The sequence below is a fragment of the Triturus cristatus genome, chromosome 7 (genome assembly GCF_964204655.1).
Source record: "Triturus cristatus chromosome 7, aTriCri1.1, whole genome shotgun sequence".
Lineage (NCBI taxonomy): Eukaryota > Metazoa > Chordata > Amphibia > Caudata > Salamandridae > Triturus > Triturus cristatus.
The window spans coordinates 620,092,607-620,111,295 of record NC_140590.1 but is presented as its reverse complement, the minus strand read 5'-3'; the positions used below and the strand labels follow the sequence as shown (position 1 = coordinate 620,111,295).

General features: G+C 48.7%; 1 protein-coding gene across 1 annotated transcript in view; it reads left to right on the top strand.

Annotated features, from left to right (window-relative positions):
- UTP6 (UTP6 small subunit processome component) overlaps positions 1 to 18,689 on the top strand; it is a 357,262-nt gene that overhangs the window by 189,271 nt on the left and 149,302 nt on the right. The window contains exon 12 of the mRNA XM_085617191.1: positions 4,150 to 4,229. Within this exon, the coding sequence (XP_085473317.1) occupies positions 4,150 to 4,229 (80 nt within the window). The remainder of the gene's footprint in view (positions 1 to 4,149; positions 4,230 to 18,689) is intronic.

The following is an 18,689-nucleotide window of genomic DNA, read 5'->3' as shown; positions in this document are numbered from 1 at the left end:
TCGGAATTCGTAGTTAGGCTGATTTTAGAGGAATATTTGTACAATGGTGAAGGAAGGGGGAGGGGCCTCAGGTGACCTGTGCAAACACGCCCTGTGGCGCGTTTTAAGTTGGGGAATTAATTGCTCTTCAATCCTGTGGTCCCCTGGCGGCCAACTTGCCCACCAAGTACTTCCAGTAGGCTTCAGGGAGCTGCATTGCAGAGAGGTGTTCGGAGGCCACGCCCCTTTTTACAACACTCCAACGCAGCTCCGTGGCGCTTACTGGAGGTACCTGGTGGGCTAGTTGACCCCTAGGGGACCTCTCGATTGAAGAGGAATGAATTCCCCAACTTAAAACGCACCACAGGGCGTGTTTGCACAGTATCACCTCAGGCCCCGCCCCCTACCTTCACCACTGTGCAAACGCGCCCCGTGGCGCGTTTTAAGTTGGGGGATTAAGTCCCCTTGAATCCTGAGGTCCCCTAGCGGCCAACTAGGCCACCAGGTACCTCCAGTAAGCGCCACGGAGCTGCGTTGCAGAGAGGTGTAAAAAGGGGTGTGGCCTCATTACACCTCTCTGCAACGCAGCCCCCTGGCGCATACTGGAGGTTCCTGGTGGGCTAGTTGGCCCCCAGGGACCCCCAGTATTCAAGGGGAATTAGTTCTCCGCCCCGATCCCGATCTTTTCTGCCGGCATTGCATTGGGGGGTAGCGGTCCCCGGGGCTGGGGGGGCTGCGAGGGGGGGATTGGGACCCCCCCACACACTTTTTTATTTCTGCCCCCTGGATTTGGCCCCCCCGGGGTCCAATTACCAGAGAAGCGCGTGAGCCCCGCGCTGCTTCTTTTTTTTTCTTTTAAATTTTTGGCCAAAATTCGCACTGGGTGCACGAATCGCGCCGATTTTTTTTTTTTTTTTTTTTTTTTTTTTTGGATTTTTTTATTTATTTATTTATTTTTAAAATTAAAAAAATAATAAAATACTTTTTTGGGCCCTGGGGGTCCTTGTGGGACAGGCCTAGGGGGTCAGGGTGTTTCTACCCTGCTGCCCCCTTGTCGCGTTTTGCGCCTTTGTTTTTGTGCTTTCTTGTGCCTCGGTTCTACCGAGGCACAAGATGGCTGCCAACACTTCCTGATTCAGAGTGTTGGCAGCCAATTAGCATTCAGCTCGTGCTCGGGAGGGTTCGGGGAGGGTGCGGGGAGGATCCGCGGATCCTCCCCGGCCATAGATATCACTAACTTTTAATTCTAAATTTCTCAGGAACTACTGAACGGATTTACACCATTTAAGCAAAAGGCACGAGTCTGAACTGAGGACTACCTCCTTGCCAAATTTGGTGTAATTCCGTTCAGCAGTTCGGGCTGTAGCTGCGACAACAGGTCCTATGGGAAATTGCATGGGGGAAAACGCGTTTTAGGACCCCCCTTTTTTCTCGGCCCCCGCTTGACGAATCACCACGTAACTTTCAGGGTAGGAGCGGAGCGGAGCTGGCCAAAAGTTTGGAAAATTTTGCGAAGATTCATCAACCGGCGCCAAAGATATTCCCAATAGAATGTTGCGGATTTCCTATGGAAAATAGGTCCCAACTATAACTATCTACTGGCGACCGCCAGTAGATAATAAATATATATATATATATATATATATATATATTTATTATCTATCTATCTATCTATCTCAGGCCTGCTACGTACACCTAAACGTTGGTTGATAATAAATCTGCTACACGCAGATGAATATACACTTGTGGGTGTTTGAGAAATAATCGTCAGGAGCATATAACAAGAACATCCGCTAACAGAATCAGACTGTTGACCAAACATCATCATAATCATTGTGTGTACATGATTCAAAAATTCAGGTGGACACCCCTTATAGGACCATATGGCATCTCAAAAGTACGTAAGTATAATGTTGCAGCTGGAGCAATAAACTCTATATAAAGTAACCAGGCTTCAACTCATGCTTGTGATCTTAAGAGCAGAGAGTTCAATGAAGAAACGCCACAATATTTGGTGCCAGTCCGTTATGTGCAATACTATGGAGCCACAAAGTACAAACGGCCCTACAAGTAACACCGCAGGAGACCAGAGCCGCATGAAATGCGCTCCCGAAATATGCGAAGGCGAGCGAGAACAGGCTCCGCAACCACGCTTCAAGCAAACCAGCAACTTCGGGAAGGAAACCTCCAAATAACTTCCTTTGGCAGTGCGGCATGAAAGAAGGAACACTCCTTCATTACCACACACCCTGCTGAAGTCCTACAAGCATAGATAGATCATACCGTCCAACCAGGAAGATGGAGAACAGGAACTGATGGCAAATATCCAGAACCAAGAACCGAGCAGGCGCCGACCCCGGTGATTCCCTGGGTTGATTACAATTCGTATGTGGCTGCCAAACCACCATGGTCTCGCAAGATCTCGCTACTGGGTTTTCTGTCATCACCATGGCGGCCATCTTGTAGTGTAGAAGAACATGCATAATCTGGTAACTTCAATCATTTCCACCAATGGCAAGTCCCATGTACATGAAGTTTTCCACATATTCCATGCCTTTCTTTTTCAGAGCATAATGCGAAATGGCAAACCGTGATGTCATGCTTGTAGAGAGCCTTTTGCACCAGGCTACATAGGGGGCATTTGGAAGGTGTTTTAGAGGTGAGAGAATGGAAATCAGGAGACAAAGAAAAAAACAATTGCCATACGTAGTAGGACGCAGTCTGATGTTTATTCCCGCCATCCAAACACCAATATGAAAATAATACAAGTGAAGGGGAGTTCTTTTTTTACCTTCAAGGATTCATCTGACACATCTGCTGGTTGCAGGCCGAAAGTGAATAAGCATAAAGCGTCCTTTTATTTTAACCATTTTCTTGATAGATGTTTAATTGAATAGCCTGTGCTAATATTTTTGCTAGGGTGTTTCAGTGTAAGTGTAATTGACTCGTGCACTAGCTTTTTAAAGCTTTCTATTAAAGCAGGATCTTAGTATAATTGATACCGATATGTTAGCTTTCTTCTATACGTTCACTTTATTTGTGTTACTAGGCACCGCTTTGGGATTTTTTTATTGACTGCTTTATGCAACTGCATGTATAAACATTTTATCATAAGTATACAAACACATATGATTTAGATATGACACGTGTAATGTTTCCCGTTGTAGTGAGGACTTGGGCTATCTCTGTTAACCCTGAGGACAGCATCATCATTTTTTGATGGGGGGTCTGATTAAATGTCCTGTTCCATAATAGACAGTCTGTCAAGAGCAGGATATATACTCTGTGTGAATTCTCATTCTCTCTGCATAGAGCTTGTTCCTAACCATAGAATGGTGAGACTCGCTGTATGGGTTTAATTTGGAATTGCTTTGAAAGGTAGGGCTTAAATAGTTAAAAGAATCAAATCTAAACATGATAGTGATGAATCGATTCTGAAAAAGAAGAGCTTTATCACACAGTTTACCTCCAAACTTTAAATGCACCCACAGAATTTCAAACAGAAGCCCACCTACTTAGTCTGCTTTTCTCAGTTATTGCATCTCCAAAATCTACAGTAAAAAGACAAAAGTATTTTACACAGGGCAATTTACTTTAGTGTTGCAAACACATTGGATGAAGAACTCTAGAGTACTCTCTCATAAACTAAATATAGGGAAGGCTTTGTTGCACCAAATTCAATAGCGTGCTATTGGGCTTACCAGACAGAAGGCTGTTATACTTTCCCCAAAGTCACTTGTAAGACACTAAGTCGTGATTTCTCTAAAACCTTATATAGGTAGACGGCAAATGTGCAGCAGTTTGAGTAATTGTGAGGATCTTGTACAAACTTTGGAAGATCACTTCCTTGTATGGATTAATCTAGGAATCTGGACCTACAGAGCTCAAACGTGTGTTTTCCCTCTCATTGCTAAATGATGTACCAGTTCTATAACTAAGCATAAATACATACTGTTATCTGATAGTAAAGTTATCAAATAAGATGAAACATGGTATTTGATGTACAAGTACTTTAAGAAATAGAACAAATGGTGTCATTCAAGTTTACATCAGAAATATGATTTGTTTAGATACCTGATTCAAGCTTGCTCCTGTAGGTCATAATGAAAACTGGACTGTGGATTGATGATGATATATATATTAAATGTTATTGTGTCTTTGATCTTACAGCACCCATGTGGAATTGTTTTGTCACTTTCTGCTTGGAGAGATCTAAAAGAAAAACCAATATTGGGGATCTACGTCAGAAGGTAAACTTTTGAAAGGAATTAAAAATGTGATGACTGGAATGCTTGAATTCATTACAACCAAGTGCATTGCTTTGGATAGTATTTCAGTCCATCTATTTTGCTCACTCTGCCAATTTTAGGTCAATTCAACAATTTGCTATGGGCCAGTATGTTTTTAGGTTTGACATTCATTGCAAACATTTTGTATTCCATACATATACTAAGGAACCTTCAGCCATTGGCTTCAGACTTCTGGAATCAAATCTTATCTCAAACCACTGGAGAACTTTAGTCTCACCTTCCTTCTATTGGCTAGTAGGCTGCATTCTGCTTTCATTGGAACGCATGCATCTATTGTATACACAGGCAATTTCCATTTTAATTGCTATGCGCTACAGCAGGCTTTTTTTATTGTGTTTGCCATTGCACTTTAGAGTGTGGTATGTATGTAAGCACCCAAGTTCTTTCCCAGTTCCTTTGCCACTAAACATCTCCTTTAGCTGGATGGAAGACTCATGGATAGGTCTTGGACAGCCAAAGTGTTTTTGCATATTACATTTTCTTCTCTCTCAAAGGATTAAAATGAAAATACTGATTTTGCCAGGATTGTGTACTTACAGTGAACAAAATTCCTAGGATTTCAGGATACCTACTCTACATACTATAGTGTGTTTGCTTTTGCAATAATCTGCTTATAGTTAGCTTTGTGGCCCTAAATATTATATTTAGGCTGTGCTGTTTTCAGTGTTTTGTGGATTTCAATGGTGTTTTCTTCAAACTTATTTTTATTGAAGTTTTGACATAGTACATCTGATAACATTACCAGCATAGATTCCCATGCACAATGTTGAAGAAATGTTTACAGAATTTAAACTGTGAAGCGTCAAACACGGCGCCAGGGCAAGTCCCAAACCCAGATGAAGTGGGATGCACAATTAAGGGGTACAGTTGCTAATAGAACTGGGCTCAGGGCAAGTCCCCGCGTCTTTCACAATGTGGCATCTAATGCCAAAAATGTCTCATCGCCATATGGAGCACACATTAAATTCCTTGTAGTCCGAGGGTATTATACAAAAAGTACTATGGTAGTGGTAAAAGAGCTCCGAACTATGGAGCGGTGAACATAAAAAAAGAAGCAACCCTGCACCACCCCCCACCCCCCTCCGCCTAACATGGTGACGGCACAAAAAGTAGAAAAAAAAAACAGGAAAAACGTATACTGCAGGTGAGTTGACAGTTGCACTTCATATCTGAAAAAGGTGGAGTGCTCTGATGGAGGAGGAACAAACAGCGGATGGGAGACCACGGGAGAGAAATGTGACCAGGGGACCCCATTTGAATTCGAAATTCTTAAAATTATCCCTCAAAACGTCTGACATCTGTTCCAAGCTGAGGAGCTTCCATACCCTGGAATGCCAGAGGGAAATTGCCGGAGGTTCTCTCCTCTTCCAGGCGTCCGCTAGTGTAAGCTTCGCTGCCCCTATACAGAGCCACATGATCTTTCTATCAGCCCGGGTCTGATGTTCTAAAGATGGGTCGCGAAGTCCCAGAAGGACCCCCGCCATGGTGGTTGGGATGGGTTATCCCAATATATCCTTGATATGGGCCAGGATTTCATCCCAGTAGGGCCGTATATGCGGGCAATCCCACCAGATGTGCTGAAAGTCCCCTAGCAGACCGCATCCCCTCTAACATCTGTCGGAGGAATCGGAAAAGATCTGTCGGAGCTTGGAGGGGTGAAGGTAACAGTCCATCATGGTCTTAAGGTGTGCCTCCCTGAGGTCAACCGAGTGGTTGAACTTCGTCATGTCAGACCACAAATGATGTTGAAAATTAGTGACCAACAGTGGAGTAGGTCACAATCCGGCTGCACAGCTTTATGCACTTAGTACTTCAAATTAGTACACATCCACCAGAGTAATCCGTAATTTGTCCATTTTATTTTCCTTGTTTTTCATCATATTTATCCTTGTTTTTCAACACGTCAAAGAGTATACAAAATTCATTAGTTTACTTTCAGCATATTTTTGTTCTAAATATTGCCCATCCAGGCCTATAAGTGAACAATCTTGGAATTTTCATGTCCTCCATCTGTTTCAATACACATCAAACTCAATGCATTTCGATTTATGTAACCTTCATCAGGAGTATCTGCGAATTAAAAACGTGAGATAGTTCGTTGTAGGATACCCTCCCACATTGACATATACCTTGGACGTGGAGAAAGAGTAGTGGTGGGGAGAAACTGATATATGAAGGAAATCGTGCCTTTCATGGAATTCGCTTTAGTGAGAGGATTCAAATTTTGTCAGGGGACGGGTAGCCGCCTCCCGGACTTGTGGAATAAGGGCCCAATGCATCAATTGGTTATAACGGAATCTCTCAATGTTATGCAGGTTGTATTCCCTTTTGCAGTCGTCAAAGGAAAGGGGGTCAAAGTTATAGAAAAGGTTAATCAGGGCTAAGCAATCCCCCTTTCGCCAAGCGTCGAAGGGACCTGCCTGAAGGCCTGGGGGAAGGCAGGGTTAAAATGCAAAGGTGTAAAAGGGGAAGGAAAGGAGGTCCACCTCACGTCTCCCGACACTGAGTCCCATACCCTAAGTGTTGTGCGTGTAGGAGTGCCGATATAGGTGTTCTGAGGTCTATCATGTTTGGGACGCCAGATCAGATCCCATATGGTCCGGCCAGTCACACTGCGATCCATGTGCAACCAGTGTTTGTCTGATTCGGGTTTTGGCCATTCAGTCAGGACCCGTAATTGGGCGGCTTTATAGTAGAGGTGGATATCCGGAATCCCGATCCCACCTTCACCCCTGAAGTGACGAAGTATTGTAAATGAGAAGCGGGGCCGCTTCCCTTGCCATATGAAACTCAAGATCATGGTTTTAACGCGCCGAAAGAAGTCTCTCTCCAGTTCAATGGGTAGAGCTTGGAACAAATATAGAAGCTTGGGGAGAAGAGTCCCAGCCAGGAGAGGAAGAGGGGCTTCCATTTAGTGAGCTCTACTTGGATGCGCACGAGCAAAGGGGGGAAATTAGTAGCACAGAGTCCGGCCACTTTGGGGGTAATCTGGACGCCCAGATATTGTATAGAGGAGGTGGCCCATTGGAGGGGGGTGAGAGGTTGGAGTCTATGTACTTCTGCTGGCGGAAGAGTGAGATTGAGAATGAAGGATTTACCAAGATTAACTTTGAAGCCAGCTACCGATTCGTATCGAGCTAATTCCGCTTGCAAGGGTGGGAGGGACACGGCTGGGTCTGCGAGGGATAACCAGACGTCATCCGCAAAAAGGGAAATTTTGTGTTGTTCCCCCGTAAAGGGAATCCCCTGTATGAGAGGATTCGCTCGAATTGCCGCTGCAAGGGGTTCGATACTAAGGGCAAAGAGTAAGGGGGAGACGGGTACCTCTGGAATGCGAAAAGGAAGATGATTACGCACTGTTAACCATCACCTTAGAGACGTCTGGTGGCCTTCTCAATTAAGTGGACAACGCGACGGGTTTTGTCATGCGTTTGGCGCCCCTTGATAAATCCTGACTGATCCGGGTGAATAAGGTCGGGCATAAGGTCGTTCAACTGGGCTGCCAGGATGGAGGAGTATAATTTTGCATCGAGGTTGAGCAAAGCGATAGGCCGATAAGAAGCGCAAGCCTCAGGATCTTTCCCCGGTTTAGGAATAACAGTAATCACCACTTCTGATAGAGAGCCAGAGGCGAGGCCTTCCTCTGCCATCTTATTAAAAAGCCGGGTGAGATGCGGGATAACATCGGGGGCAAAGGTTTTGTAGAATAGAGCGGTATATCCATCTGGACCAGGCGCTTTATGTGGTTTGAGAGCCTTGATAGCCGCAGCGACTTCATCGGTGGTGATAGGGGCGGAAAGGAGCTCATTCCATTCTGGGGAGACCTGCGGGAGGTGAAGGGAATGAAGATAGTCATGCTGGGCGTCGGAATCTAGGTGGTCACCGGTGTAGAGGGTTCTGTAAAAGGACCCAAAGATGTCTGCTCTTACCTCATCGCTATGGGTGAGTTCACCCTGTAGACCCCGAATACCGCCAATGTATTCCCGTACCCGTTTGTCCTTAAGTTGCCTAGCAAGGTGTTTGCCCACCTTGTTACCTTGTGAATATGATAATGGCGTAATTTCAATAGTGTAAATTCTGCCCTATTATCATAAATGGCTCGGAGTTTGCCCCGAAGCGCTGTCAACCCACAGAGAGTTTGCCTAGTGGGGTTTAATTTATGAGCCCGTTCCGCGGAGGCCAATTCCGACTCTAGCTGTTCCCTTTCTGTGGTGCGGTGTGAATTTAGTGCGGAGTTAAGGGAGATACATTTCCCTCGGAAGAACGACTTAAAGGCATCCCAGGTGGTAAACTCCGACGTGTCTTCTGGCTTATTAAAGTCAAAGATTTCGGTGATGGCCTCCCGGAGTTGTGTGCAGGAGTCTGTATCCCGCGTAAGGGCATGCGGGAAGTACCACCTGGAAAAGGTAGAAGCGCCGGCCCGCCAAGGCAAAGAGAGCGCCAGTAGGCTATGCTCAGAGATTGAAAGAGGGAACGTTTTGGCTTCTTGCAGGTCACCTAAAAGCGATTGGCTAATAAAGACATAATCAAGGCGTGAGTATGTACGGTGCACGTATGAATAGAATGTGTAATCACGAGTGGAAGGGTAGAGGGTACGCCAAGAATCGAGGAGACCCATGTCATGGAATTGTTGTTGGAGGTCGTCAGCGAAGGAGCCCATGTCGGAGTGGTGTGGGTGGGTGCTATCCAAATCTTTCTGCCATGTTAAGTTGAAGTCGCCCATGAGTACTAACGGCCCCTCTGAAAAATCTAATAGTTTCCCTAAAAGTGTGTATAGGAAGCCCGTCTGGCCAGTGTTGGGGGCGTACACCGCTACGAAAGTGCTGAGTGTCCCCAGTAAACGGCCCTTTACCATAATCCAGCGACCATCCTTATCATGGCGCACCTCTATAGGTTGGAATTTGGTGGAGGAACGGAACAGGATTGCGACCCCCCCTGTGTTTCGTTAAGGCTGAGGATCGATAGATCATGGGGTAGTGTTTGTGGCGGAGCCGTGTGTCCTCGGAGCGAGCGAGGTGTGTTTCCTGAAGGGCCACCACGTCTAGATGGTGATCAGTGATGTACTTCCATACCTTCTGACGCTTCTGAGGGAAGGTCCATCGATACCGGATCTTATCGTCCCGCAGCTTGGAGGTAATTAATCTAAACTGCTGCCGCCGTGCTAATGTAGCGGGTGCCAAATCCTGGAAGATCGTACAGGAGTGGTTCTGAAACGAGATGGACCCCTTTGTCCTAGCCGCTGCAAGCACTGCCTCCTTAACCTTAAAGGAGTGGAATCTTGCTAGGACGTCTCGAGGCCTCCTCCTTTCGCCATGCTGCAATGCCCCCACTCTGTGAGCTCGTTCGAGTTTAATCCTGATGGATTGAGGACTCAAGATCTCTGCGAAAAGGCCTTCCAGGAAGGCCCCCAGTTCAGGCCCCTCCGCCCCCTCCTCCAGGTTCCTAATCCGTAGGTTCTCTCTTCGAGCCCTGTTCTCAAGGTCTTCAGACTTAAGTTGTGACTGGGATACTTGGTCACGGAGAGATCGTACCTCATCTCGGAGATCTGACAAAAGTTTGTCCTGCTCCTGAGAATGTGCCTCTAGGTCCACCACTCGAGTGCCCTCCGAATCCACGTTTTGTTGGGGGGAAGTTAGCCCGTCAGTCAGGTCAGACCTCAATTGATCCATGGAAGATTTAATGTCCTGACCGAGCTCGTTACGCAACTCCGATTTGAAGTCTTTGAACATGGTGAGGAGGTCCGCCTTTGTTAAAGCCATAGCGGTTACGTCGTCGTCCGTGCGCAAGACTGGGCGCCTGTCTGAAGTTGAAAAGAAGTCAGAGACCTTAGCAGCTGGCCTGGTCGACCCCTTCTTGGAAGACATGCGGGCAGACCCCTGGGGCCCTCCTTAGGTACGGTTACCGCGGTCTTGGAAGCTGCAGAGGAGGGAGTGGGGCCGGGGTAGACAAGGCGATGCACGGATGGCAGGGAACATAAGGCCTTAAGCGTTTGTGTAGAGGCGCAGGCTCCCGAGGAGGTAGCAGAGGGAGCGTGGGCAAAATGAAGAAGTGTCGCTGGAGCAGACGACGCAGGTCAAGCAGGAATCCGGGGGTGGACCGCGAAAAACAAGACAGACCTGCAGGCGTGAGCAGCCACCAACCCCACTCCCCGCAGGCCCCAGTAGGAAGGGGCTGGCATCAGAGCGATTCCTGCAGCAAAGCACCGAGGCCTCTGGGATCAGGGAGGCGGACCACCATATGTCGAAGCAGGCTGGCAGGCTCAGCTGCCTCTATCGTGAGAGGAGATTGCTGGGATAAGGGCCCCCCAGTCAGCGCGTTGTTGGAGCCTAGTGCAGTGCTGTACACAGGAGTCTCGACGCCATCTTAGGGTCAGGCAAGCGGCTGCACGCCGGTGCGGTCTCGTAGAGAAGCCGGGAGCGTTCACCGGCAGTTACGTTGGTGGCGGGCTCACCTCCGGCATGGGAGTGCGAGAGGAAGAGTCCGGGTCAGGAGGCGACGACTCCCGCGGGCCTCTGCAGGGACCGGACTGCAATCTCGTCAGGCAGCCGCCATTTTAGTGAGTGGCCGCGGGCTGCCGCCGAGTCCGGGACGAGGTGGATCCCACAAGCTTCAGACCAGGTAGGCGCCTCCGGAGGCTGTGCACATCACCCACCGCTAATCGCCGCCAACTGCAGCCCCCGGGTGTCCGGAGGGTCGCCGCTGTCAGCTCCTGCAGCGAGCAGCGAGCGCGGACCGGGAGCAGAGACGGGTCACAGCTGTTCGCCCATCTTGCCCGGCCACGCCCCCCCCCAGTGGTGTTTTCTTAGTCGGAGTTTTCCAAACCTTGTGAATTCCATATTTATCAGTGTTTAATCAGCTGTCTAACCCACAAAATAGACAACTGTGTTTTTCAGTGTTTACACAAGAATGTTTTTACAATGATCTTTGTAAAACATTTATTTTAATCCCTTCCACGCGCATGACGGAGCCACGCAGTCATGAGCCACGGGCGGCGTGTGCTCATGATGGCATGGTTCCGTCATGCTGCAGCCGCTCCGCCCGGCATTATTTCCCCGCCTGTGCGGGCCAAATAATGAGTGGGTAGAGTTGTGACGGAACCACGCCTTCACGAGCACAGCTCGCCCGTGACTCATGATGGCGTGGTTCCGTTACGAAGCAAAAACCAAAGGAAATGATGGACGGAGTGTTGAACATTGCAAGCACTCACCCCCAGTCAACTGATCTGGGTTTAATCCATCACCGTTCTTTAGCCCACTCTGCCACCCCAGTTCAGACATGGCCATATGCAAATCAGTCTGACCCTGTGCCTCATGGGAATCAATCAACCATAGGCATTTGTATAGCGCACTGCTCACCTGGAGGGTCTCAAGGCGCTGGGGGGGGGGGGGGGAACGCTACTGCTCGAACAGCCAGGTCTTGAGTTGCTTCCTGAAGGCGAGATGGTCTTGCGTTGTCCGGAGGTGGATGGGGAGGGAGTTCCATGTCTTGGCTGCCAGGTAGGAGAAGGATCTTCCTCCGGCGGTGGCTCTGCGGATGCGGGGGACGGTGGCGAGAGCGAGGCTGGCGGAGCTGGCGGGTGGGCTTGTGGAAGGTCAGGCGGCTGTTGAGGAACTTGGGGCCCAGGTCATGGAGGGCCTTGTGTGCGTGGGTGAGGAGTCGGAACGTGATTCTTTTGTTGACGGGGAGCCAGTGCAGGTCTCTCAGGTGTCCGGAGATATGGCTGTGTTGGGAGATGTCCAGGATGAGTCGTGCTGAGGCGTTCTGGATCCGTTGGAGTTTCTTCTGGAGTTTGGCGGCGGTGCCAGCGTAGAGGGCGTTCCCGTAGTCCAGCTGACTGGTGACGAGGGCCTGGGTGACCGTCTTCCTGGTCTCGGTGGGGATCCACCGGAAGATCTTTCGAAGCATGTGCAGGGTGTTGAAGCATGAAGACGAGACAGCGTTGACTTGTCTGGTCATCGAGAGGGAGGAGTCCAGGATGAAGCCTAGGTTGCGTGCGTGGTCCGTTGGCGGCTCCCAGGGCGGGGGGCCACCAGGAGTCGTCCCAGGCGGAGGGTGATGATCCCAGGATGAGGACCTCCGTCTTGTCTGAGTTCAGTTTCAGGCGGCTGTTCTTCATCCATTCGGCGACGTCTTTCATCCCTTCGTGTAGGCTGGCTCTGGCGGCGTCCGGGTCGCTGGTGAGGGAGAGGATCAGCTGGGTGTCGTCGGCGTAGGTGATGATCTTGAGGTTGTGTTGACGTGCGATGGTTGCGAGGTGGCTCATGTAGACGTTGAAGAGGGTGGGGCTGAGCGATGACCCTTGTGGAACGCCGCAGATGACTTCGGTGGCCGCTGACCGGAACGGGGGGAGGCGGACTCTCTGGGTTCTTCCGGCGAGGAATGAGGTGATCCACTCCAGGGCCTTCTCCTGGATGCCGGTGTTGTTCAGGCGCTGTACCAGGGTGCGGTGGCAGACAGTGTCGAACGCTGCAGAGAGGTCCAGGAGGATGAGGGCCGCAGTTTCCCCGTTGTCCATTAGGGATCTGATGTCGTCTGTGGCTGCGATGAGGGCGGTCTCCGTGCTGTGGTTGGCTCGGAAGCCTGATTGCGAGTGGTCGAGGGATCCGTTGGACTCGAGGAAGGCGGCTAACTGTCTGTTGACGGTCTTCTCGATGACTTTGTCAGGAAACGGGAGGAGCAAGATGGGGCGGTAGTTCTTGAGGTCGGAGGGGTCTGCAGTTGGTTTCTTCAGCAGGGCACTGATCTCGGCGTGTTTCCAGCACTCCGGGAAGGTGGCGGTGTTGAAGGAGGCGTTGATGATGTCGCGGAGGTAGGGTGCGATGATGTGGTCGGCCGTGTTGAAGATGTGGTGTGGGCAGGGGTCCGAAGGGGATCCGGAGTGGGTGGTGTTCATTGTGCGTGTTGTGTCTTCGGTGCTGACTGGGGTCCAGGTGCGGAGGGTGGCGGTGGGGGGCATCGGTTCGGTGGTGGGGTTCGTGGTTGGTGGGCCGAAGCTGTTGTGAATGTTGGCGATCTTGTCGTGGAAGAAGGCTGCGAGGGAGTCGCAGAGGTCTTGCGAGGGAGTGATGTCATTGTTTCCGGCGTCTGGGTTGGAGAGCTCTTTGACGATGCTGAAGAGTTCCTTGCTGTTGTGGGTGTTGTTGTCCAGTCGTTCCTTGAAGGCTGTCTTCTTTGTGGCGCGGATCAGTTGGTGGTGTTTGCGGGTGGCGTGTTTGAGGGCCGTCATGTTGTCTGTGGTCTGGTTGGTGCGCCAGGTGTTCTCCAGGGAGCGGCAGTTCTTCTTGGAGGTGATGAGCTCGTCGGTGAACCAGGAGGCTTTCTTGCTGCCGCGTCTGCTGGGGGGGTTCTTCTTCAGTGGTGCGAGGGCGTCTGCGCAGTTGGTGATCCACTGTGTGAGGTTGTTGGCGGCTTCGTTGGGGTCCGTTGAGCTGGTGGGGGGGTTCTGGCTGAGGAAGGTGGTGAGCTGGTCGCCGGTGATCTTGTTCCAGCTCCTGCGGGGGGCTTGTTGAGGGTGGTGGTGGGTCGTCGTTTTACTGAAGCTGAAGTGGACGCAGCTGTGGTCAGTCCACTGGAGATTGGTGGAGTGGCTGAAGGTGACGTATTTGCTGGATGAGAAGACTGGGTCAAGCGTGTGGCCGGCGTAGTGGGTGGGGGTGGTTACCAGTTGCTTGAGTCCGAGGTTGGCCAGGTTGTCCAGCAGAGCAGTGGTGTTGCGGTCCTTGTTGTCCTCCAGGTGGAAGTTGAGGTCCCCCAGGAGGATGTAGTCGGTGGAATTGATGGCGTGCGGGCTGACGAAATCTGTGATGTCTTCGCTGAACTGTGTGCGTGGTCCCGGTGGTCTGTAGACGAGGGTGCCTCTGAGCGTGGTCTTGGGGTCGGTGTGTATCTGGAAGGGGAGGTGTTCGGCGGAGGTGAAGGTGTCATCGGAGTTGGTCGTGATGCGGATGGTGTTCTTGTGGATGATGGCGATGCCTCCTCCTGTCTGGTTGACGCGGTCCTTCCTGGTGATTTTGTAGCCTTCTGAGACGGCGATGGCGACGTCGGGCGCTGAGGAGGCATTCATCCAGGTTTCCGTCAGGAAGGCGATGTCTGGTGCTGTCTAGTCGAGGAGGTTCCAGAGTTCGACGGCATGCCTGTGAACGGAGCGGGTGTTGAGCAGGATGCACATCAGGTGTTTGTTGCTGGGAACAGTCCAGCCCGAACTGCCAAGCCATGTCTTCCCTGGACCGGAAACAAGCTTCCTAGGACCGGTTTCTGGTATTTCAGCCGTCTTCAGCCAGGCTTGCTTGAATCCAGTGGCAAAGTGAGCAAGGGACTCTCGTCTGAGCATACCCTGCCAACTTGTGGCGAACAAAGCAAAAACCAAAGGAAATGATGGACGGAGTGTTGAACATTGCAAGCACTCACCCCCAGTCAACTGATCTGGGTTTAATCCATCACCGTTCTTTAGCCCACTCTGCCACCCCAGTTCAGACATGGCCATATGCAAATCAGTCTGACCCTGTGCCTCATGGGAACAGTCCAGCCCGAACTGCCAAGCCATGTCTTCCCTGGACCGGAAACAAGCTTCCTAGGACCGGTTTCTGGCATTTCAGCCGTCTTCAGCCAGGCTTGCTTGAATCCAGTGGCAAAGTGAGCAAGGGACTCACGTCTGAGCATACCCTGCCAACTTGTGGCGAACAAGTGGTTCCGTTACGAGCATGGCGGCTCCTCGCTCACCCCACGCCCCCCCCAGCACCGTGGCGGAGATCGCGCCGCGGCGAAGGGGATTAAAGGAGAAGTAATGCAGGGTATGTAGTGTCTTCCCATTGGCAGTGTACAATGGACTTAGGTTAGACTGCTTTAGGCACAGAAGGTGTATGTATTGTATTCCTACTTTTACCTCATTGCCCTCACTTATCTTGTAACTTCTCACACGCACTCTGTGAGCACTCTGTCTGGTTTATAGCATTGTAAGTGGAATAATAAAGTAAGAGTGCTATATTCAAATGTTTTAATAAATAAATTCCTGGTTGTGGGTCATTTACCTACTCCTTTCCTAATATTATAATATTCTAGGGATGGCCAACCCTGCCAACAGACTCATAACTTGTGAAACCGTTGATATTTTGAATTAAACCAGATTAATGTGTTGCCATGCATTCTAAGGCACCTGCAACTTGATGCTTTAAGCATACTCATCCTTTATATATAAAGTTTTATATAGCGCAAACATGACCCACAAGGGTATCAGAGCGCTTTACAATTTACAGTTATTAAACAGTGGTTTAGGTAGTATACATGCATTTGGACGTACATTCTGTATTCGGTGTTCAGTACAAAATAGATAAAGTAGTATGTGGGTAGCATAGGTGACTGGTAGTCATCAGAGAATGATCCACGAGGGGATCAGAGCGCTTCACAATACTCTGTTATTCAACATTAGGTGGGTGAGGTAATATACATACATTCAGTATTCGCTGTTCAATACGAAAGTGGAAGACAGTAGTATATGGATAGTATAGGTGACTAGCAGTCAACAAAGAATTAAAGTCTTAGGATGTGAATTTGTTTATTAGAATAATTTTAAGCGATGCCCTCAGCGGGGCCAACTTGTATTTGGGCAGAACGCATAAAGTGGTGCTTCTGTATTCCAATCTTGGTAACACTAGGACTTGTACCGTCATTTTTAAGTCGGTCTGTGGGAGGAAGGGTTTAAGTTTCCTTAGTATACACTTCTGTTGATTCGCTCCCTTGGAGGCATTATTGATTTGCGCCTGCATGTTTAGGTGTTTGTCTATGGTGACTCCTAAGGATTTCGCGGAGTCAATGATGTGGGGAGCACAGTCAAAGGAAGTTAGATGTTTCAACCATAAGACTATCTTGGGTGTGTGTGTGGGTGGGTAGATGAGAAGGAATTCTGTTTTTTTGGTGTTAAGCTTGAGGTGGTTGCCAGTGAGCCAGCTTTGAGTATTCTGTACAATAGTGTTGAGGGAGATGAAATCTTCTGGTGAGGAGATTTTCATATACAGTTGAGTGTCGTCCGCATACAGGTGATCTAGAATGTTTGCAGAATTCAGTACATTTGCCGGGGTCTCCATGAGTAGGTTAAAAGAATGGGTGAGAGTGCTGAGCCCTGTGGAACCCCTATGGTGACCATGGAGGGTTGAGAGAGTGAATGCTTCATCTTGATATTTAGGAAGGAGGAGAACCATTGTAGCACTGTGCCAGTGAGGCCCATCCTTCGAGTTCCGTGGCTTTTGTCTTTGCTAGGAAAAAACTGGCAAGCTCCTCACAGTTGGGTGTAGCCAAATCATTTAGTTCCATAGGGTTGGGTGTGTTGCACGCTTGTTGTTTGATTTCGAATAGTTTTTTTGGGCGGTTAATGACTTGGTTCAGCTGGGTTTTGAAAAAGTCTGCCTTAGCCTTTAGGATCTTCCTGCTGTATGAATTCCTCAGCACTCGAAGGTAATATAGGTGATCAGTGGAGGGTGCTGATTTCCATAGTTGCTCAGCTGATCTTAGCTTGCGCCGATTAGAGTTCAGGTTCTCATTGAACCATGGTTTGGAGATTTTAGATGGAACGTTTTTTTCTTGGAGTGGCGCTGTAGCGTCAAGAATTTCAAGCATAGTGGAATTGTAAAAGACTGAGGTCATGAACGTCGACCATGTCTGACGTGGGGATCAGGGCCCGAGTTGCATCCGTTTACCAGGGCGATAGGGTTAATATTTTGTATATTCTTTTTCCATTGTTTTATTTTCGTGAGTTGGCCCCTTTTTGGGGTTATCTCAATATTGATGGAGAAGAAAATGCTGTAATGGCCCATCCAGTCACGTGGGGTGATGGATTCTAATGATACAGTGTTCGTTTTCTCAATGATGAGGTCTAATGTCTCTCCCTTGTTGTGGGTTGGTCTATCACAGAATTGGGACAGATCCTGGTCTGACAGAAAAGATTTAAGACAGCTTACACCATGATCACTTGAGTTGTTCCAGTGGAGATTGAAGTCCTCCAGTAAAATCTGTGGCACTTGTGAGTTGTAGTTGGACGTAATGACTTCCATTAGCTCATCGCTGAACGTCCGATTATCACCCGGGGGATGGTAAATTATGTGACGTTTGCTGGCGAGGCGTTTGTCATCAGAGATGTTGATACAGAGATATTCATTACTTTTCGACATAATTTTCGTGACTACATTAATGTGGTGCTTCGGTTGTGTGCAGGTTCATAGCTCCTGTGTCACCATGGAAAATGTCTCACTTTGTCAGTCTTGACCTGCTGTTAACATTGTACCTATGAGCTCAGAAAAACCAGCAGAAAAGTGTAGTTCAGTTAAAAAGCCAGGATTGGCATAAGGCATCACATATAACAACAGGGTGCCTTGCAGCTATGAATTTAGTTGGTATGTGGAAAGTTTTGTAATGTTTTCACCACTAACCCATGTGCATTGTGGCAGCACTCTTTTCACAGGTACCTATCTAACCTTGCATTTAATGTTTAGGCCTGAGGTGTTTTGCAAGTAACCTGCTATCAATACTGACTTGTTAAATATTAAGGCTGATGTGTCATAGATTTTTATCCAATTCTGTGTCTGTGGGTCAATGTGCTAGTACATATTGGCCAATATTCTTATGACCTAGCCATTTCACCAATCTGTGAAATAATTAAACAATGCAGAAAGATCAAGAATCATTTTAATATTCTGAGATTATCTACAGTGTATAATATAATTAGATCAGAACTAAAACATGCTTCTAAACCCTGCACCTTGAATCCAAGCACACACAACTTTAAGAAACAAGGAAGAAGAAACAATATTTTTGTGACATCCCCAAACAACAACACATGAGCAGTATAATCTTATAACATTCTGTTGAAGGCATGTGAGCTGTAGATCACATGCTTTGCATACTCATACCATCTAGTGTTGGGTCCGGATGTTTGCAAGTTGTCTTTGTTAGAAGAAATCACGAGGTAAGGTGACTCCTCCTTTCGATGATGGTGCACATGGGCTTCGACTCCATTGTCCGATTGTTTGTTTTTTGCCGCCATCAGGTTCGGACGTGTATTGTTGCGCTCCGGTTCGAAACAGTTCTTTGCGTTCCCCTCGGTGCGCAATCCACTCTACCCGCATCAGTATTGTTTCGTACGCGTATCCCACTTCTCCGCTTATCGTATCGGTTGAAGGAAACTTCTATTTCGATCAGAAAACTCGTGGAAGGCCGTTAGGCCTACCGCATCGGTCCACCTCTCAGGCGATGGAATGGTCTCCATTCATATTCTGTCCTCTGTGCCATGCAAAGTATCCGCACACCGACTCACACGAAGTGTGCAACATGTGCTTATCTCCAGAGCACAACAAACAGGACTGCGACTCGTGCACATCGTTTGGATCGAAGCAAGCGATCCACGATCGCTGG